The following is a 19815-nucleotide window of genomic DNA, read 5'->3' as shown; positions in this document are numbered from 1 at the left end:
GTTTTTGTATTGAAAGATAAAAACTTTCTGGGGAGGGGGTTCCCCTTTTATCCATTTCGCTATGCTTGCTGGTGACGTGTAAAGGCCTCTCCATGATTGGGACACGCGTCTCTGACATACAGATTCGGGCGTACGAGGGTATCAGCCGCCTGCTCCATGCGTAACGGCCTCTGATTCTCCTCGTGCGTACGCTCGAGCGGATCTGTTAGGCTGTCTGAGTATGGCTCTGGATACTGGGCTGGGTCGAGAGTCGAGCCGGACGCGGAGCCTAAGAGAAGAGGGCCTGCTGGTCGCGAACTGGACCGATCTGAGTGAAGAAGCTTGATTGAGCCCAACCTTAAAGGTTGAATGAGCCAGGCTTGTTGTGCATATCAGGTGCGTGGGCCTCCACGTTATGGGTCTTGAGCTGTGGTCAAGCCCCCGATCCGGGTGAAGAAATCCAGCGATCATCAATTTAATCATATAAATGCATTGATTCGGCTAGGAATTTACTTTATTTTATTTAGTCGACGTCTAAGCAGGGAAACAAATTCGTGACGGTACACGTGGAAAGAGGCCGCCAATGCCAATTACATGCACGGAACTGCCTATCAATAGCCACGACACTTGCCACGTTCCCTTCATGCACACACCTTTCCGGTCTTTATAGTTCATTCATTACCCCCGTCCCACCTGAGAAACTGAAATCGCAAGCCATCATCTGTTCATCTCTACTCTTAGCTATGCCAGGACTCACCCTTGGGGACGCTATTCCTAATCTCGAAGTTGAAAGCACCCATGGAGTCATCAGGCTCCATGATTATATAGATACCTGGACCCTTCTTTTCTCCCATCCAGGTTGGTATACATATTTTACGATTTTCGCTTTTTGCTTGTGGATAATTGTTTAACAATTGTACCGGTTGAGATGCAGCCGATTTCACGCCAGTGTGCACCACTGAACTTGGTAAGTTGGCTGCTTATGCTCCAGAGTTCAGTAAGAGAGGGGTTAAACTATTGGGTTTGTCCTGCGGTGATGTTCTTTCCCACGTGGAGTGGATTAAGGACATTGAAGCATACACCCCAGGATGCAAGGTCACATATCCTGTTATTGCAGACCCTAAACGTCTGGTTCTTCATCAACTTAACATGGTGGATCCAGATGAGAAAGACCCCTCAGGGAACAATGTCCCGTCTCGTGCTCTGCATGTTGTGGGTCCTGATAAGAAGGTGCAAAGGAACAATAACTAGTTAATATTTATAAGCAGTTAATTTGTATTATGTAACTGATAATATATATGTGCTAATGATGAATTATTTTCTTGGGTTGGGTCTGATAACGTAGATCAAGATGAGCTTTCTTTATCCAGCAAGTACAGGGAGGAACATAGATGAAGTGATAAGGGTCTTGGATTCCCTGCAGAGGGCAGCGAAGCACAACATTGCGACTCCAGTGAATTGGAAGCCGGGGGATCCGGTGGTAATATCTCCTAATGTATCAAACGATGAGGCTGAAAAGATGTTCCCCCAGGGGTACAAGATTGTTGATCTTCCTTCGGGGAAGGAATACATGCGCCTTACCAATCTTGATTAGGCTACCTGCAGCCACCAGCCACCAGAACCATAGAATGTAGATTTCCTTTCTCCTATATCTCACTTATGTAATGTATGTAATGCTATATGTTTTCAGGTGCTTTAACGACTGGATTTGTCTGTATGTCACAAGTCTGCATGCCTACTGATAGGTAGACAAGGATAAGCTGCTTATCATAAAGCTGATCATTATCTTACGGATTTGTATGCCCTGTAGATTAAGTTTCTTGTTAGCAGCTATATATACCCTGTACATTCACAAATGAATATAAGACATAGAGTAATAGCTTCTTTACCTACACCGTAAAATGATGCCTAGAAAGTCTCCAATTGAATAAATTGGTAGCAGTCATAGATCGAATGAGATTCGAGTACATGATTATGTGTTGCAGTCGGGCTGGATTCATCAACAGATCAATTAAATTAGGAAGAGACCAGAAGAGATGAGACGACCATAAACCGTCAAAGCGATCCATCCTCCTGGTTTCCTTGTTTCTACGACTTGTTCTTTTTAACTTTACTTTTGGCAGCTGTGAAATATGGAAACGATGTTGTCTTATAGAGAGATAGGGGTGTGTACGTAACAGGGAAATGGAAACAAAAGACGGAAGAGATGAAGAGGTGGGCACCAGAAATCAGTTCCTAATTAAATGCATACAACTATTATTGCAGTGCGAAGCTGATGCGAAGCTGAATCATGTGAAAGGTATATCTTTTTGACGGTGAATATTTAAAAAAAAAAAAAACGCTCTTATTTTCTGAATTCCAAACAATTCGATTTGAGGTCGGTCTCCAGCCTTTCCAGTAGCTTCATCATATTACCTACCAAATGTTAAGCGAGAACACAGTAGAACCTCGTGAAATGGAAAAATACCACGTTCTGTTGGCGCTATAGTCGAGTCCGAGGAGTTAAAAGAGCGAAAGGGGTGTGCGATGAATAGCTTTGCCCAATTGATATTTTGCTGTTGCAAGAGCTCATTCCTTTCAGGCCTCATTTTCCACCGCCATTAATCACTATTTCACGAAGGAACGTCAGCAAATGAAATTAGGGTAATTTCATTAGTTAGGTTCTTATTCTAAAAAATTTTTAATTAAATTCACTTTTTGAAAAGTCAAGATATTTAAATATATTTTTTAAAATTAAAAAATCATCCTCGGAAAATAATTTTTTCGTGAAATTATTAGTGGGTTCCACGAGAAAAAAACAGAGCTGAGCAAGTTCTGATGGGCTGGATCGGATCAGCGTCGCTAATTCCGCGAGGCCTGAATCCGAATCGTCGTCGTTTGAATTTGTTGTCCTTTCCCGCGAACCAGGTAGTTGGCAGTCCCGATGTTTATTTAATAACCGGAGGGCAGTTTTGGTATTTCAGGGGATGTACAAATACTCCCGGATCCGAAATGTTCCAAGGAAAGCTAATCATCCTTCTATGCTCGGTTCTCTGTACGCCAAAACCGCCTTTTGAAATCTTACTCTCTCCCTCTCTTTCTCTTTCCTGTCTCGTAGGGTTACTTAGTAGCGTCTACTTCGAAATTTTCAATATATGATTTTGTATTTTCTTTCCAAATTTATTAATATTTCCTTGGAAGAATTTTCTAGGTCAAGCATGGCTTGATTCCGCTCTTATGTGGTAATTAATCCATTTTGCATACCTTTGCGTGTTTGCTCTTCTACTCATTTCTCTCCTTGGGTTTCTTTTACCTAGTAAGCCAAAAGATTCATATTGATAACTTATATGTAGTTGAGACGTGTTGTCTTCACATATTTTCCATGTCACTGCTGGTCCAATTATTTTGAAACCCCTCTTTCTAGTGCATTTCCATCCGTTTTAATATGCAATTAGTGATTATCTGCGTAAATTGTGATTAAATTTTGATATATGCTCAACAGGGGTGGCAGTTCTGGAATGGAAATGTATACTGTTTCAGGACTTGGAAATGCAGAAAACTATTTGGTACGTCCATTGGAATCATCTGCTTATTCTACTCTCTAAATCAAGCTATTATTGCTATGTTTTGTGAATTTAAGTTGTTAGTATAAGGTTTATTCATTTGTTCTGCTCAATAATTTTGCTCATGTCTCCTAGATTCAAAGTGATATAAACCATCTTTTCACAAGTCCACCTCTTGAACAAGTGGAAGCCATGTACAACGAAGGGGCCCCTGACTTTTTTGTGGATCAGGGGTTATATTATCCCACTATCACCAATTATGGATACTACTGTACAGGTAATTAGGAAGCGAGCCTTGTTCAGAGTCCATTCATCTAGGAAGCGAGCCTTGTTCAGAGTCCATTCATCTGATGCTCTGCAACTTCTCATTTGTGTTATGTTGATTGAATCTGGTCAGAACTTGAATCACCCGGTGAATGGGAGGACTGCCATAGGATATTTGGCGCAGATGGTCCAGAAATTCATTATGCGGTTAGTGTACTCTTGCTCTTCATTGTCTGTGTCGATGATTTTTGTCACGGGTTTTTGACTCATCATTTGCTCTTCTCATTGTTCTTTTGTTTGCTTAGGGTGTGCAAACTGAAAGTTCACCGTGTGTAAATTATACCCTTAGCAATGGACGTGCACAGTCTGTTTATAACCCATACAGTCCTTGCATACCTGGTGCTATGATAGCATTGATGGCCAATATGCATAAGCACAACAGGAATTTTATAAAAAAGAGACCAACATGATCTTGGGAGGAATTAGAGGCCGTATAAATAGAAGAAGGGAGAAGTGTTGAGATTATGCAGATAGTGAAGCATTCCTCAGTGATCATCTCCTTTTTTTCGAAGGACGCTCAGGGAGTGTAGATGTTCCACGATGACGCTTTGGTCATAGAGGCCGTCCACGATGTCGCTTTGGTCATAGAGGCTGTTATTCTCAATTTCATTCTCAATTTCAGAGTCCAAAAAGTTCTAATAGATGACGGTAGCAACATGAACCCACTGCCCTACTCAGTCTTTTGGTAAATAAACATATCAGAGAAACAATTAGTCAGAAACCAAGTCCCAATTGAAGAAATAGGAGGGACTCTAGTGGCCGTGTAATAAATGTAGCCCTTACCTAGGAGAACCACCCCTATCTTAAACTCATTATGGAGTGTTCCTCGTAGTGAAGCTGTCCCTGAACTATAATGCAATCTTGGGAAGACTGAGAGGCTGTATGACTTTGAAGCAGTGACCAGCATCCGGTATCAAACTATGAAATTTCTGACAGAAACAGGTGTGAGGATAGTTTGAGGAGTACAGAAAGAAGTTAGAGCTGTATACCTAGCCACGGTAGAGGAGCCAAACACTTGGCCAAAAGAGTTAAACCCTAAAGTCATGGAGGTCCAGGATGAAAAGAAGGAAGCCATGATTGAACCAGCTATAGACCTTCTCACTGTCCAAGGAAGAAAGCGACAAGGTCTTCGACATCAATCAGGCCTTAAAGATGACCAAAAGGAGGCAGCGATGGCTCTGATTAAAAGACATGCCTCAAGTTTCACCTGGTTAAACATGCTAAGGATCAACCCTGAAGGGATGACCCACAAATTGAACATTATCCCTAGGCCAAGCCGGTAAAGCAGATGAAGAAGGTGTTTGGGAAGGAGAAGCAAGAGGCCACGAGGGAAGAGGTGTAGAAACTAAAGGAGGCTGGATTTATTAAGGAAGTCATGTACCCATAGTGGTTAGCAATCCTGTGCTCATAAAAAAGGCTAATGAAAAATATAAACTATGTGTAGACTTTACTGATTTAAATCAGGTTTGCCTAAAAAATTGCTATCCCCTCCTAGATATTAATAAAATGGTTAACTCTGCAGTTGATTTTGATTACTTATCGTCTTTAGATGCTATGTCAGGGTATCATCAGATTCCTATGGATAAGTCGAATGAAGAAAAGACCTCTTTTATAATTGAAGATGGGATGTACTGCTACAAGGTTATGCCTTTCGGGCTAAAAAACGCCGGGTCAACATATCAGCGGCCAATGAATAAGATCTTTAAGAGTCAGATAGAAAGAAATGTAGAAGTCTGTGTCGACAACATGATGGTTAAAAGTCAGACCTTTCAACAATATCTAGATGACTTGGAAGATGTCTTTAGAGTATTACAGCGTTACAAGATGAGGTTGAACCAGTAATGTGTGCTTTTTTTATCAGAGACGGAAAATTTCTAGACTACCTGGTTAGTGAAAATAGCATAGAGCCGAACCTAAAGAAGATAGAAGCTATACTAATAATGCTTGAGCCAACCTGTGTAAGGGATATGCAGAGACTTATAGGAAAGATGGTGGTACTCAACCAATTCATGTTCAAATCAATAGAAAGATGTCTCCATTTATTCAAAAAGCTAAGGAAGGTTCGAAACCTTGAATGGACAGAGAACTGTCAGGAAGCCTTTAGAAATCTCAAGCAGTAACTCAGCTCCCTGCATGTACTTAGCAGCTCTTTGGCAGGAGACGAACTCTTAATTTACTTGACTACATTTGAATAGGTAGTGAGCACCGTGCTTGTAAGAGAAGAAGTAGGGGTCCAAAAGCCTATCTTCTACGTTAGCAAGGTACTCAGGGATGTCGAGGTTAGATACATGAATATTGTTAAGCTAGCATTTACCTTATTGTTAGCGATGACGAAATTTAGAATGTATCTGGAGAGCTATTAGGGGTGGTAATGACTGATCAACCCTTAACGAAAATATTACACAGGTTTTAGACTTCAGGATGAATGCTAGCCTGATTCGTGGAAATCAACCCGTATTGTTTCATTTACCGCCCTCGGACAGTCGTGGGGAAGTTAGTGCCAACCTTGAAAGGCCCCTTCAAAATCACCAAGATAATCAAACCTGGAGTATACCGAATTGAAGACTTGCAAGGAAATTCGGAGCCTCACGCCTGAAACATCTAACATCTGAAGAGGTATTTTCCATAAAGGCATGTAATGTTTGGAAGCATGATCTCTTCTTATTAGTATTTCTGAGCAGGTACAAAAGACCCCAATGAGGTAGATGATCGATTTCGGAACATGATCGCTGACACCACAAAACTGACTAGGGAGACGAAACTCTCAGTGAGTTAGGTGACCGGTCTCATAATATGACCGTCGGCACCACAAAACCGACTGAGGAGAAGAAGGCCCCAGTGAGGTAAGTGATCGGTCTTAGAACATGATTGTCGGTACTATAAAATCGGCTGGAGAGATTAAACCTTTAGTGAGGCAAGTGACCTATCTCGGAGCATGACCGTCGGCATCGCAAAACTGACCGAGGAAAAAAAGACCCCGGTGATGTAGGTGACCGATCTTGAAATATAACCGCGACACCACAGAACCGACTGAGGAGGAAAAGACCCCAGTGAGATAGGTGATTGGTCTCGGAACATAACCGTCACCACAAAATAGGTTGGGGAGATGACTCCCTCAGTGAGGAGGTGACCAGTCTCGGAATATAACTGCCGGCACCACAAAACCGACTGAGGAGAAGAAGACTCCAGTGAGGTAGGTGATCAGTATCAGAACATGACCGCCGGCACTATAAAATCGACTGAGGAGACGAAGCCTACAATGAGGTAGGTGACTAGTCTCGAAACAAGACCGCCGACACTACAAAACCGATTGAGAAGAAGAAAACCTCAATGCGGTAGGTGACCGGCACCATAAAATCGGCTGGAGAGCAAAGGCTAATAATGAAGGCCTAACATCAACAAAGCCCAAGGAAGAAAAACTGAAAAATATGTACCTAAGAAAAGACCTCGGCACGAACAAAGCTCAACAAACAGACAAAAATCTGGCTCTGACCTCACAAAAAGAGCTTGGATCACACAGGAATAACAAACTACAAGTGGGATTAACAATCTGCATTGGTCAAGCACAACTCTATCCTCAATATTCAAATTACATAACATAACTTAAAACACTTTTACATTACATCATAGTACAATTGTCATGTCCACAATCTAACTATTACATAAACATATCTTCCATACTCTGGTTAACCTCCTGATCTACCCTGCACCTGCACATCTGGGGTTAGGGGAGAGGGGTGAGCTATAAAGCCCAGTGAGCAGAATAGAGAAAACATATATTAAATAATTCATGCTTTCATGAAATACAACACATCACAAACATATCACATAAGGATGGTATTGTCACCTATAGTCCTCAACATAGTCCAATCGTGCCAGGGGCGTAGAATGGGCCTCACTGGTCTTTCTCTTGCATACATAACATAACATAACATTCCAATATGCCAGGGGCGTAGAATGGGCCTCACTGGTCTTTCTCTTAACATAGTCCAGGGGCGTAGAATGGGCCTCACTGGCGATCCATACCGTATCATCATCATATCATACCATAGGAGGACTAGAGGATCATCCAATAACCAATCCGCATCCACATCATATTATGCAATGCAACATATTCGTGAGTCTAATGCAAACACCCTATTATATCTCATGGCATTCATGATGCGTGAATCATGCTAAAACTGATTTATTTATTTAAAAGCATAAGGGTTATTCCACTCACCTCTGGCTGAAGCTCTACAGACTCTGAAGCAGCTATCTCACTGCTGAGGTCCTCGGTTCCTCGGGTCCGAACCTACACAGGTGGACTCCAATGATGGACCAATCACACATAAACATAACTCTAATAAACTCCCCAAAAGAACCCCTAAAACATCAGGAAAACATCACATAGAAATATGCATGAAATGGCTGAACAGGGCACTTTCGGCGGCACCTTCGGCGGCCGAAAGTCCTGGACAGATCCGAAAGTCAGGCACTTTCGGCGGCACCTTCGGCGGCCGAAAGTCCCAGACAGAGACGAAAGTCTCTTTTCGGGGGCAACTTCGGCAGCCGAATGCTGCCTCCACAAAGGGGGTTCGGCGGCCGAAAGTCACTTCGGCGGCCGAACCTGAGCTTCTCCCGAAGGGCAGAAACTCAGCTCTTCTATGCCCATTTCGCCTCCCAAGCTCAAATCATGCAAAAACTTGCTCTACAACATGCATACTTCACATACATCACACCTAGGGGTCTCAAACTAGCATATACCCCAACTACAACACTTCCAACAACACATAAACAAGCTACATTGTTCAAAATCATAACATAAACCCAAATATTCAAATAACCCTAACATGCATTTCTACCCCATAAATCTACTTAAAACTTGTTAAAAACATACATTGAGCTCAAGATCGGCTCTTACCTCTTGAAGATCGAGAGAGAGACGACCTAAACTCGGAGATCCAAGAAAATGAGCTCCTGAGTTCCCAAAGCTCCAAAACTTAGGTTTAAATGCTCAAAATTTGCAATGTGAGTTTAAAACTCAAGAAAAATGGAAGAGATTTGGAGGAAGAACACAAGATTTGCAAAGGGAAGGTCGGAAGCTCACTGTGGCCGAAAATGGGAGAAAGCTCGCCCATTTCGGCTAAGTGCTCCTTTTATAGGTGGCTGGCCAGGCCACGTTCGGGGGCCGAATGTGCCTCCGCATCCATGCAAATGTTCGGCGGCCGAACTTGACCTTCGGCGGCCGAACCTGGACTTCCCTAACTCATGCTTTCGGGGGCCTAACGTGCCTCCAAAACGCATGCATGTTCGGCGGCCGAACTTGACTTTCGGCGGCCGAACCTGGGTTTTCCTCCTATGACTTTTCATGCAAAAACTCATTTAATTTCATACTTAAAACCATTAAAAACATGAAAACATTTTATAAAAACCTGGTTTTTCCCTTCTAGAGGTTTCCGACATCCGAGATTCCACCGGACGGTTGGAATTCCGATACCGGAGTCTAGCCGGGTATTACATTCTCCCCCCCTTAAGAACATTCGTCCCCGAATGTTCCTCAACTAGTACATGCATAGTAAAATAACATAACACACATACAAAACACATAGGGACAAACCTTAAAAGAGGTGGGGATATTGCTGGAGCATGGACTCCCGTGTCTCCCAGGTACATTCCTCCAAATTGTGGTGGTTCCACAGGATTTTCACCATCGGGATTTCCTTGTTTCTTAACTTCCTGATCTGGGTGTCTATGATCCGTACTGGCTGTTCAACATAGGTGAGATCCTCTTGGATCTCTACATCAGGCTCACTAAGAACCTTGCTCGGATCTGACACGTACTTTCTTAACATGGAAACATGGAAAACCGGATGGATTCTTTCCATAGATGCAGGCAAGTCCAGCTTGTGCGATACACTCCCAATCTTTTGCAAGACTTCAAAGGGTCCGATGTACCGTGGAGCTAGCTTACCCTTTTTACAAAACCGAACCACCCCTTTCATTGGAGACACCTTGAGCAATACTAGATCCCCCTCCTGGAACTCTACTAGTCTTCTGCGGATGTCTGCATAACTCTTCTGTCTGCTTGCAGCAGTCTTGATTCTTTCTCTGATGATGGGTACCACCCTACTGGTGATCTCTACTAACTCAGGCCCTGCCAAGGCCTTTTCTCCTACTTCCTCCCAACAGACGGGTGATCTGCACTTCCTCCCATACAAAGCTTCATATGGAGCCATCCCTATGCTAGCATGATGACTGTTATTGTAGGCAAACTCCACCAAGGGTAAATGCTGCCTCCAAGAACCGCCAAAATCTAGCACACACATTCTGAGCATATCTTCTATAGTCTGGATGGTCCTCTCTGACTGTCCATCGGTCTGGGGATGGAAGGCAGTACTGAAATCCAACCTGGTACCCATAGCACTCTGCAGACTCCGCCAAAACCTGGAGGTGAACTGGGGCCCTCTATCTGACACTATAGATACCGGGACCCCATGCAGTCTGACAATCTCATCAACATACACCTGCGCTAACTTATCCACAGAGTAGTTGCTCCTAACTGGAATGAAGTGAGCAGATTTAGTAAGTCTGTCCACAATCACCCATATGGAGTCTAATCTGTTGGACGCCGCTGGTAGCCCCACTACGAAATCCATAGCTATATTTTCCCATTTCCATTCTGGAATAGGTAGCGGGTTAAGCATTCCAGCCGGCTTCTGATGTTCCAGCTTCACCCTCTGACATACCTCGCAGGCTGACACAAACTGTGCCACTTCCCTCTTCATAGCTGGCCACCAATATACTCTTTTCAGATCCTGATACATTTTGGTGGCTCCAGGGTGAACACTGTACCTTGCATTATGAGCTTCTCTCATAATGTCTCCTTTTAGCCCTATGTCATCTGGTACACACAATCGACTCCCATAGCGGAGGATCCCCTTATCATCAAACCTGAACTCTTCATTCTTGCCTGACTGAACAGTCCTGGCAATCTTCACTAACTCTGGGTCCTCATGCTGTTTCTGAGCCACCTGCTCCAGAAACACGGGTGTCACTCTCATCTGTGCAATCAAAGCACCTGTACCAGACAACTCTAACTGTAGACCTTCATTCATGAGCTTGTAAAACTCCTTCACCACTGGTCTCCTCTCTGCCGTGATGTGGGATAGACTGCCTAGTGACTTCCGGCTTAGGGCGTCTGCCACGACATTCGCCTTACCCGGATGATACTGGATCTTGCAATCATAGTCACTCAGCAGCTCTACCCATCTCCTCTGCCTCAAGTTCAAATCTCTCTGACTCAAGATGTGCTGCAGGCTCTTATGATCTGTGAAGATCTCACATTTTACCCCATAGAGGTAATGCCTCCACATCTTGAGTGCAAAGATTACTGCTGCCATCTCAAGGTCATGTGTGGGGTAATTCAACTCATGCTTCTTTAGTTGCCTAGAAGCATAAGCAATCACCCTCTCATTCTGCATAAGCACACAACCCAGTCCCACACGGGACGCATCAAAAAAGACTGTAAAGTCCTCTCCACTAGATGGCAGAGCTAAAACGGGTGCTGAAGTCAACCTCTTCTTGAGCTCTTCAAAACTCTCCTCGCACTGGTCGGTCCACAGAAACTTCTGATTCTTCCTGGTTAGTCTGGTTAGAGGAGCTGCTATTTTCGAAAAATCCTGAACAAACCTCCTGTAGTAACCTACCAAACCCAAGAAACTTCTAATCTCTGTCACTGAAGTGGGTCTAGGCCAGTTAGCCACAGTCTCTGTCTTCTTGGGGTCTACTTCAATTTCGTTCTCTGACACTACATGCCCCAAGAACGAGATGCTCCTCAACCAGAACTCACACTTGGAGAACTTGGCATACAAGCCATGTTCCCTCAAGGTCTGCAGAACTATCCTCAGATGATGGGCATGCTCCTCTGCATTCCTGGAATACACTAAGATATCATCTATGAAGACAATAACAAAGTGGTCCAGGTACTGTCTAAACACTCTGTTCATGAGGTCCATGAATGCTGCAGGGGCGTTGGTCAGCCCGAACGGCATCACAAGGAACTCAAAATGCCCATATCTGGTCCTGAAAGCTGTCTTTGGCACATCCTCTTCTCTGATCCTCAGCTGATGATACCCAGATCGCAGATCTATTTTGGAGAAACAACCCGCTCCTGCTAGCTGGTCGAATAGATCATCGATCCTTGGCAATGAGTACTTGTTCTTGGTAGTGACTTTGTTCAACTGCCTGTAGTCGATACAAAGTCTAAGGGATCCATCCTTCTTTCTCACAAACAACACTGGAGCACCCCAGGGTGAGGTACTCGGTCGGATGAAGCCCTTGTCTACCAACTCCTGTAACTGCTCCTTCAACTCTTTCAATTCTGCTGGCGCCATCCTGTAGGGAGGGATAGAGATCGGTCGGGTTCCAGGCATTAGTTCTATCTCGAACTCTATCTCCCTAACAGGTGGTAAACTTGGCAGCTCGTCTGGGAACACATCTAAGAACTCTCTAACCACTGGCACCGAGGCGGGCTCTCTAATCTGACTGTCTAGCTCTCTTACATGAGCCAAATACCCCTGACATCCCCTCCTAAGCAACCAACGAGCCTGAAGAGATGAGATCAAACCTCTAGGTGTACCCCTCCTGTCTCCTCTGAAGACAACCTCTGATCCATCCTGACCTCTGAACCTGACTACCTTGTCCCTGCAGTCCAAGGTAGCGCCATGGGTAGATAACCAGTCCATCCCTAGAATGACGTCAAAATCAGTCAACTCTAGAACCACAAGGTCGGCGGACATGGATCTCCCCTCAACAAAAACTGGACTACACTGACAGACTGACTCTGCCACTGATGGATCACACTTGGGTCCACTGACCCAGAGAGGACACTCTAACCCAGAGACCATTAATCCCAACCTCTCTACGGCCCTCGGAGCAATAAAAGAATGAGATGCACCAGGGTCCATTAATGCATACACATCAGAACACCCAATGACTAAATTACCTGCCACCACGGTGTTAGATGCATCTGCCTCCTGCTGTGTCATGGTGAAGATCCTTGCTGGAGCTGACAGACCCTCACCTCTGAACCCTGGTGAAGAAGAGGCTGACCCTCTCCCTCTGCCTCTGCCACTGGCCTGTGTCATGGCTGGAGCTACTGGCTGAGCCACACTACCAGAAGCTGTCTGCTGAGACTGTGTCACAAAAGCTGCTCTAGGACACTCTCGTGCCATGTGTCCCTCCTGCCCACATCTGAAGCAGGCTGACGTCCCAACCAGACATACTCCTCTGTGCGGTCTCCCACATTTCTTACATACTGCATTATCTGCACCTGAGCTCGAGCCACTTCCTAATCCCAGACCTGACTTGATCTTGTTCCAGAACTTGTTCTTCTTAAACTTCTTGGTGGTACTGCCCCACCTCTTGCTACCTGAGCTTAAGGAAGAAGGATCCACTTTTCCCTTTCCTGGGGTTCTGGAACCAGAAGGCTGTGCTGCTGACTGTTTGACTTTTCCCTCGATGATAGCACTAGCCTCCATCCTCCTAGCCATGTCTACTATGGCGTGAAAACTCTCTCTATCTGCTGACTGTATCAAGGAGGAATACCTGGAATGGAGCTTCATGATATACCTCCTTGACTTCTTCTGGTCTGTATTAAGGTCCTGCCCAGCAAATGGCAGCAACTCCATAAACCTGTCAGTATATTCGTCTACACTCATGTCATCAGTTTGCCTCAACTGCTCGAATTCTATCATCTTCAATTCCCTTGAACTATCAGGGAAAGCCCACCCTGCAAATTCATTAGCAAACTCCTCCCATGATAGACTATCCACCCTCGGTTTCACATAGCTCTTGAACCACTCACGGGCCTTCTTGCATTTTAGTGTGAACCCAGCCATCTGAATGGCTCTACTGTCATCCGCCCCTATCTCATCTGTTATCGCCTTGACCCTCTCAAGGTACACAAACGGGTCATCACCGATTTCAAACTGGGGAGCACCCAACTTCATATAATCAGTCATTCTGACCTTGCTCCCTCCAGATGAGCTAGGTTGAGGTATTTGGGCTTCTGGGACAGTAGGTGCTGCTGGTGGTGGAGGAGGTGCAGCATCCCCTGAAATAGGGTTTGCTGGATTTGGGTGATAGGGTGGCGGTGGATACATAGGGTACTGTGGGTATGGTGGGTAATATGGTGGGTATGGCATCTGTGTGGGGTAAGGGCTAAAACTAGGGTAATCCGATGTACCTCCCATCGAATACCCGGGATTCTGTGAGAAAGGTGGGTAATGAGGTGGCTGAACAAAACCCGAGGCCTGAGTGCCTCCTTGGGACTCTCCCATACCTTCCTCTGACATACTCATCCCCAAACTGCCATCCCTCCTCTGGTCCACATCCATGTCATCTCCCACATCTTCTGACATACCACCTTGAACTGTTCCTCGTACTGATCTGCTTCTACCCAGGTCCAAAGACCTTCTAGGGTCTCTTGCTACTCTTTCTCGATTAGACCTACTAGACATTGCCCTAGGCAATGCTGGAGGACGGGCGCTCATACCCTCATCCTCAGGTGGCATTCCAGTCAATCGTGCAGATCGACGAGTTCCTCTCATCCTGTTTTCTGAAAACAGCACATAGAACATCAGCATCATATGGTTCACGTGGGCACACATGAACCCTCATCACATACATAGCATACATAACATATCATTTATGCACATGCATATAACCATGGCATATCACATCATCATACAGGACAGGACTCCATATCCTATCCTAGTGGACATGACTTTTCCTATTGTGCTTGACCTTCTACAACCTCTATGAGCCCGACACTCTAGGTCCGACCATATGAACCTAGGGCTCTGATACCACTCTGTAACAGCCCGGAAATCCGGACCGCTACCGGCGCTAGGATCCAGATCGGCATAAGGCCGCCGGGAACCGTAGCAAGCCTGACATAACCTGTAATCCTGTTTAATCCCATACATGATCAACAATACTCATAAACCTGTAAACATTCTCATATAACAACCAAGCTCAACCTGAACATAAACATAAACATAACATAAACCTCCACTGGAGCCCTCATCAAAATGCTCCAATGGGGTATCTCATCATACATAAGCTTGGCTGAAACATAACCTCATATCTCATATCATAAAGACCATGTACATACAAGTGGGATTAACAATCTGCATTGATCAAGCACAACTCTATCCTCAATATTCAAATTACATAACATAACTTAAAACACTTTTACATTACATCATAGTACAATTGTCATGTCCACAATCTAACTATTACATAAACATATCTTCCATACTCTGGCTAACCTCCTGATCTACCCTGCACCTGCACATCTGGGGTTAGGGGAGAGGGGTGAGCTATAAAGCCCAGTGAGCAGAATAGAGAAAACATATATTAAATAATTCATGCTTTCATGAAATGCAACACATCACAAACATATCACATAAGGATGGTATTGTCACCTATAGTCCTCAACATAGTCCAATCGTGCCAGGGGCGTAGAATGGGCCTCACTGGTCTTTCTCTTGCATACATAACATAACATAACATTCCAATATGCCAGGGGCGTAGAATGGGCCTCACTGGTCTTTCTCTTAACATAGTCCAGGGGCGTAGAATGGGCCTCACTGGCGATCCATACCGTATCATCATAATATCATACCATAGGAGGACTAGAGGATCATCCAATAACCAATCCGCATCCACATCATATTATGCAATGCAACATATTCGTGAGTCTAATGCAAACACCCTATTATATCTCATGGCATTCATGATGCGTGAATCATGCTAAAACTGATTTATTTATTTAAAAGCATAAGGGTTATTCCACTCACCTCTGACTGAAGCTCTACAGACTCTGAAGCAGCTATCTCACTGCTGAGGTCCTCGGTTCCTCGGGTCCGAACCTACACAGGTGGACTCCAATGATGGACCAATCACACATAAACATAACTCTAATAAACTCCCCAAAAGAACCCCTAAAACATCAGGAAAACATCACATAGAAATATGCATGAAATGGCTGAACAGGGCACTTTCGGCGGCACCTTCGGCGGCCGAAAGTCCTGGACAGATCCGAAAGTCAGGCACTTTCGGCGGCACCTTCGGCGGCCGAAAGTCCCAGACAGAGACGAAAGTCTCTTTTCGGGGGCAACTTCGGCAGCCGAATGCTGCCTCCACAAAGGGGGTTCGGCGGCCGAAAGTCACTTCGGCGGCCGAACCTGAGCTTCTCCCGAAGGGCAGAAACTCAGCTCTTCTATGCCCATTTCGCCTCCCAAGCTCAAATCATGCAAAAACTTGCTCTACAACATGCATACTTCACATACATCACACCTAGGGGTCTCAAACTAGCATATACCCCAACTACAACACTTCCAACAACACATAAACAAGCTACATTGTTCAAAATCATAACATAAACCCAAATATTCAAATAACCCTAACATGCATTTCTACCCCATAAATCTACTTAAAACTTGTTAAAAACATACATTGAGCTCAAGATCGGCTCTTACCTCTTGAAGATCGAGAGAGAGACGACCTAAACTCGGAGATCCAAGAAAATGAGCTCCTGAGTTCCCAAAGCTCCAAAACTTGGGTTTAAATGCTCAAAATTTGCAATGTGAGTTTAAAACTCAAGAAAAATGGAAGAGATTTGGAGGAAGAACACAAGATTTGCAAAGGGAAGGTCGGAAGCTCACTGTGGCCGAAAATGGGAGAAAGCTCGCCCATTTCGGCTAAGTGCCCCTTTTATAGGTGGCTGGCCAGGCCACGTTCGGGGGCCGAATGTGCCTCCGCATCCATGCAAATGTTCGGCGGCCGAACTTGACCTTCGGCGGCCGAACCTGGACTTCCCTAACTCATGCTTTCGGGGGCCTAACGTGCCTCCAAAACGCATGCATGTTCGGCGGCCGAACTTGACTTTCGGCGGCCGAACCTGGGTTTTCCTCCTATGACTTTTCATGCAAAAACTCATTTAATTTCATACTTAAAACCATTAAAAACATGAAAACATTTTATAAAAACCTGGTTTTTCCCTTCTAGAGGTTTCCGACATCCGAGATTCCACCGGACGGTTGGAATTCCGATACCGGAGTCTAGCCGGGTATTACATAAAGGAAACCTTAATCCTATAGATAGTGGTGTCAGCGTACTCGCTGGAGAAAAAATTAAAGAGGGAAGAAGGGGTAATAGAGGACACAAAACCCATGATATCAGGGATTCTAACAGAAGCCATAAAAAGAGTGAAACATACCTCGAAGCGAGAAATCAGAGATTACAGAGGAGAAGGGGAGCAAGTTGGCAGAAGCAGCGCAAGAAGAAGAATTGAGAGCAAAATCAAAAGTATGAATTTGAAATGAGTAAAGGCGGACATAAGACATTTTGACAAAAGCACTCCTAGAGCCGCGCAATAATAATTAGATTTTCGGGATTTACCTCTCATTAATCATGAAATAATTAATGAGCGGGTAAAATGGCACTTGATAAGCGTTGGGTTTCGGATACCCAGGCCATAAATGCGCCTATGAGAGAAGACCAGGCTATAGCCCTATGAAAGCCTAGCACGCCGGTCCACCCATGTAAATACGATCTAGGTCCTGCGTCAGCAGGACGGACAGAGCAGGGCTCGGGCCCAATTGAAAAGGATCCTGCTCAACTAACTTGATGGGTCAATGGGGTAACAGACCCTACACATCCGGGATCATGTCAGCACAGGCGTCAAAGGGAATTAAATAGTCACATGAAAAAAGACGCAGTACGTCCATTCCTGCATAACAACGACGTGTTATACTATACCGGTGTGGTGGTTACACATCACTAGAGAAAAAAAAAAAAAAAAAAAAAAGAGAGAAAGGAGTAGATGAGTCATTCGAGTTAAGTTTACACACATTCTAATCTCATCTTCTATTCTAATCCCACCTTCTATTGGATCTCAGGGCATGAGTTAACATATTGTATTAGAATGCAGTTAATTTCATTTGCCTCTTAGATTAGTTGCGGTTATTGTTAAATATTAAGACTATACTTTCAATTTAAATAATAAATTTCATCATCTATTAGAACCTTAATGATGAGGATGGAAAATATTACCTTCCATTTTATAATTTATTAGTTGTATTCACTTTTTCACCTCTTTTATATTAAAAAAATTTATAGAAAAAATTTTAGATGATAAAATTTTTAAATTTAGTAGTATACCATTAACGGTAAAATATCTATATTTGTCTCTAGCCCTTTATCTCTAAGAAAAATATAAAAATACCAATGTCATGATATTTTAATTATAAAATTTATGGATTAACATTTATTAAAAATTTAACTATAATCTTAAAAAAAGGAAAGAAATTTGACTATCAAAATATGTTGAAATATTCTTAAAAAAAATGAAAAGAATTCCCAAAATTTTTAACATAGTAAAAACTTAATTATACTTTAATAAGTTTGTAAAAGATATTAAGTCTAAATTAATTGTAATGAAGAATATATATTTTTTTTCAAATAATAATATAAAATATTTGATTTTATAATTTAATTCGGGATATCTATTTACAAATTTAATGGAAGACTTTCGGTGTGAGAGCATGGAAATTGAAGTTAAAGGCTCTTTATAAATGGATTGTAACTTAGAATTAATAGGTTTTGAATTCAAATCACTAATAGTAGGTAATTGAGAAAAAAACATAAAATGGAAAGTTTTCTGAATAGAAATTATTTCTTAAGGAGTATATTGTAGCAAAGCAATAAGATATTAAGAAATTATTATTTGTACATAAAATTATAATTTAAAAGTATCTAATATTTTATGTAGCTATAAAATAAGGATTAGGCAGATCAAAATTAATTGGATCATATAGAGTTTATATTATAAATAAAATACTTTATTTTAAAAAGGCGTTTGATATATAAATATGTGAAGGAGATATATGGATTTGTATGCTTTTTGCTATAATTGGTTCTTTCTTATTGTGTTTGAATTTGAATTTTTTTTAAAAATAAATTTTATATAGAAAATAAAAATTGTAGGATTAAAGTTTCTTTGCATCTTGTTATTATAATAATATTTATATAATATAAATAAGAGTTAATAATTAAAAAAATTATGTAATTTTAATTTTTTTGATTTTAAAGTTGCTATAAACTGTAATTTATTTTTATTACAATTTTATATTGTATTTTTAATATTTGACCAAATGCATTTATCGTTATAATTATTTATATAATTTGACACTTAGTAAATTATTAGTTTACTCTTTTCTACTATTAAATATATTTAAAAATTATTATTATTATTTAATTTTTTTTAATTTTTATTAATAATTTTATAATAATAATAATTTATTTTAATCTTAACTATAATTATTATCAACTGACTTAAATCTCTCTAATATGCTTACCATTTAATATTATTTTTAAAATTATTGTTAAAAAATAACTTTATTAAATATATTAATTATAAAATATTAAAAAATAATTTAAAATAGTATTTAATATAAGTTAATTTAAAAAATTAAAAATAATAAAATAATTTTTTAGAATTTTTTAATTATTTTTTAAATTTTCAAATATAATATTAATCCACCATTTTTTTTTAAATTATACTAATATTTATAATAAATTTAAAAAAAATAATAATATATAAATTAAATATTTAATTTTCTTGTCTAACTTAATCAAGTGACTAATAAAATATATAATTTATTTCAAATTATAAATTTAATTTTTATTTTTTTATTATTTTAAAAAATATTAATAAAATAAATAATTATTAAAACATGTATGCTCTATTATAATTTTATTTTAAAATTTTAAATTATTATTAATTTTATTTTGAAATTTATTAATGTAATGAGTGATTTGAAAGTTCTATTAAATTTTAATGGTATAAAGAACGATAAGATATAATTAAAATAATTTTAAAAATTTAAATTTTAATTAGTATAAAAATGTAAAATATAAT

General features: G+C 41.6%; 2 protein-coding genes across 3 annotated transcripts; both read left to right on the top strand.

Annotated features, from left to right (window-relative positions):
* Positions 1–669: 669 nt before the first annotated feature.
* Positions 670–1794, top strand: LOC110612338 (1-Cys peroxiredoxin). The gene is made up of 3 exons (XM_021753094.2): positions 670–837; positions 914–1209; positions 1325–1794. The coding sequence occupies exons 1-3, from the start codon at positions 723–725 to the stop codon at positions 1571–1573; spliced, it is 660 nt and encodes a 219-aa protein (XP_021608786.1). The 5' UTR covers positions 670–722; the 3' UTR covers positions 1574–1794.
* Positions 1795–2990: 1196 nt separating this feature from the next.
* LOC122723175 lies at positions 2991–5705 on the top strand. Of its 2 annotated transcripts, XM_043954514.1 has the most exons (5): positions 2991–3200; positions 3461–3524; positions 3657–3798; positions 3919–3992; positions 4091–5705. In XM_043954514.1, the coding sequence occupies exons 1-5, from the start codon at positions 3196–3198 to the stop codon at positions 4253–4255; spliced, it is 450 nt and encodes a 149-aa protein (XP_043810449.1). In that variant the 5' UTR covers positions 2991–3195; the 3' UTR covers positions 4256–5705. The 2 variants fall into 2 exon arrangements, with proteins under 2 accessions (XP_043810449.1, XP_043810448.1); XM_043954513.1 differs by having other exon boundaries at positions 2991–3524.
* The last annotated feature ends 14110 nt before the right edge of the window (positions 5706–19815 follow it).

This window comes from Manihot esculenta, chromosome 3, assembly GCF_001659605.2.
Source record: "Manihot esculenta cultivar AM560-2 chromosome 3, M.esculenta_v8, whole genome shotgun sequence".
Classification (NCBI taxonomy): Eukaryota; Viridiplantae; Streptophyta; class Magnoliopsida; order Malpighiales; family Euphorbiaceae; genus Manihot; species Manihot esculenta.
The sequence above is the reverse complement of the archived record's forward strand: the minus strand, read 5'-3'. Positions and strand labels throughout refer to the sequence as shown.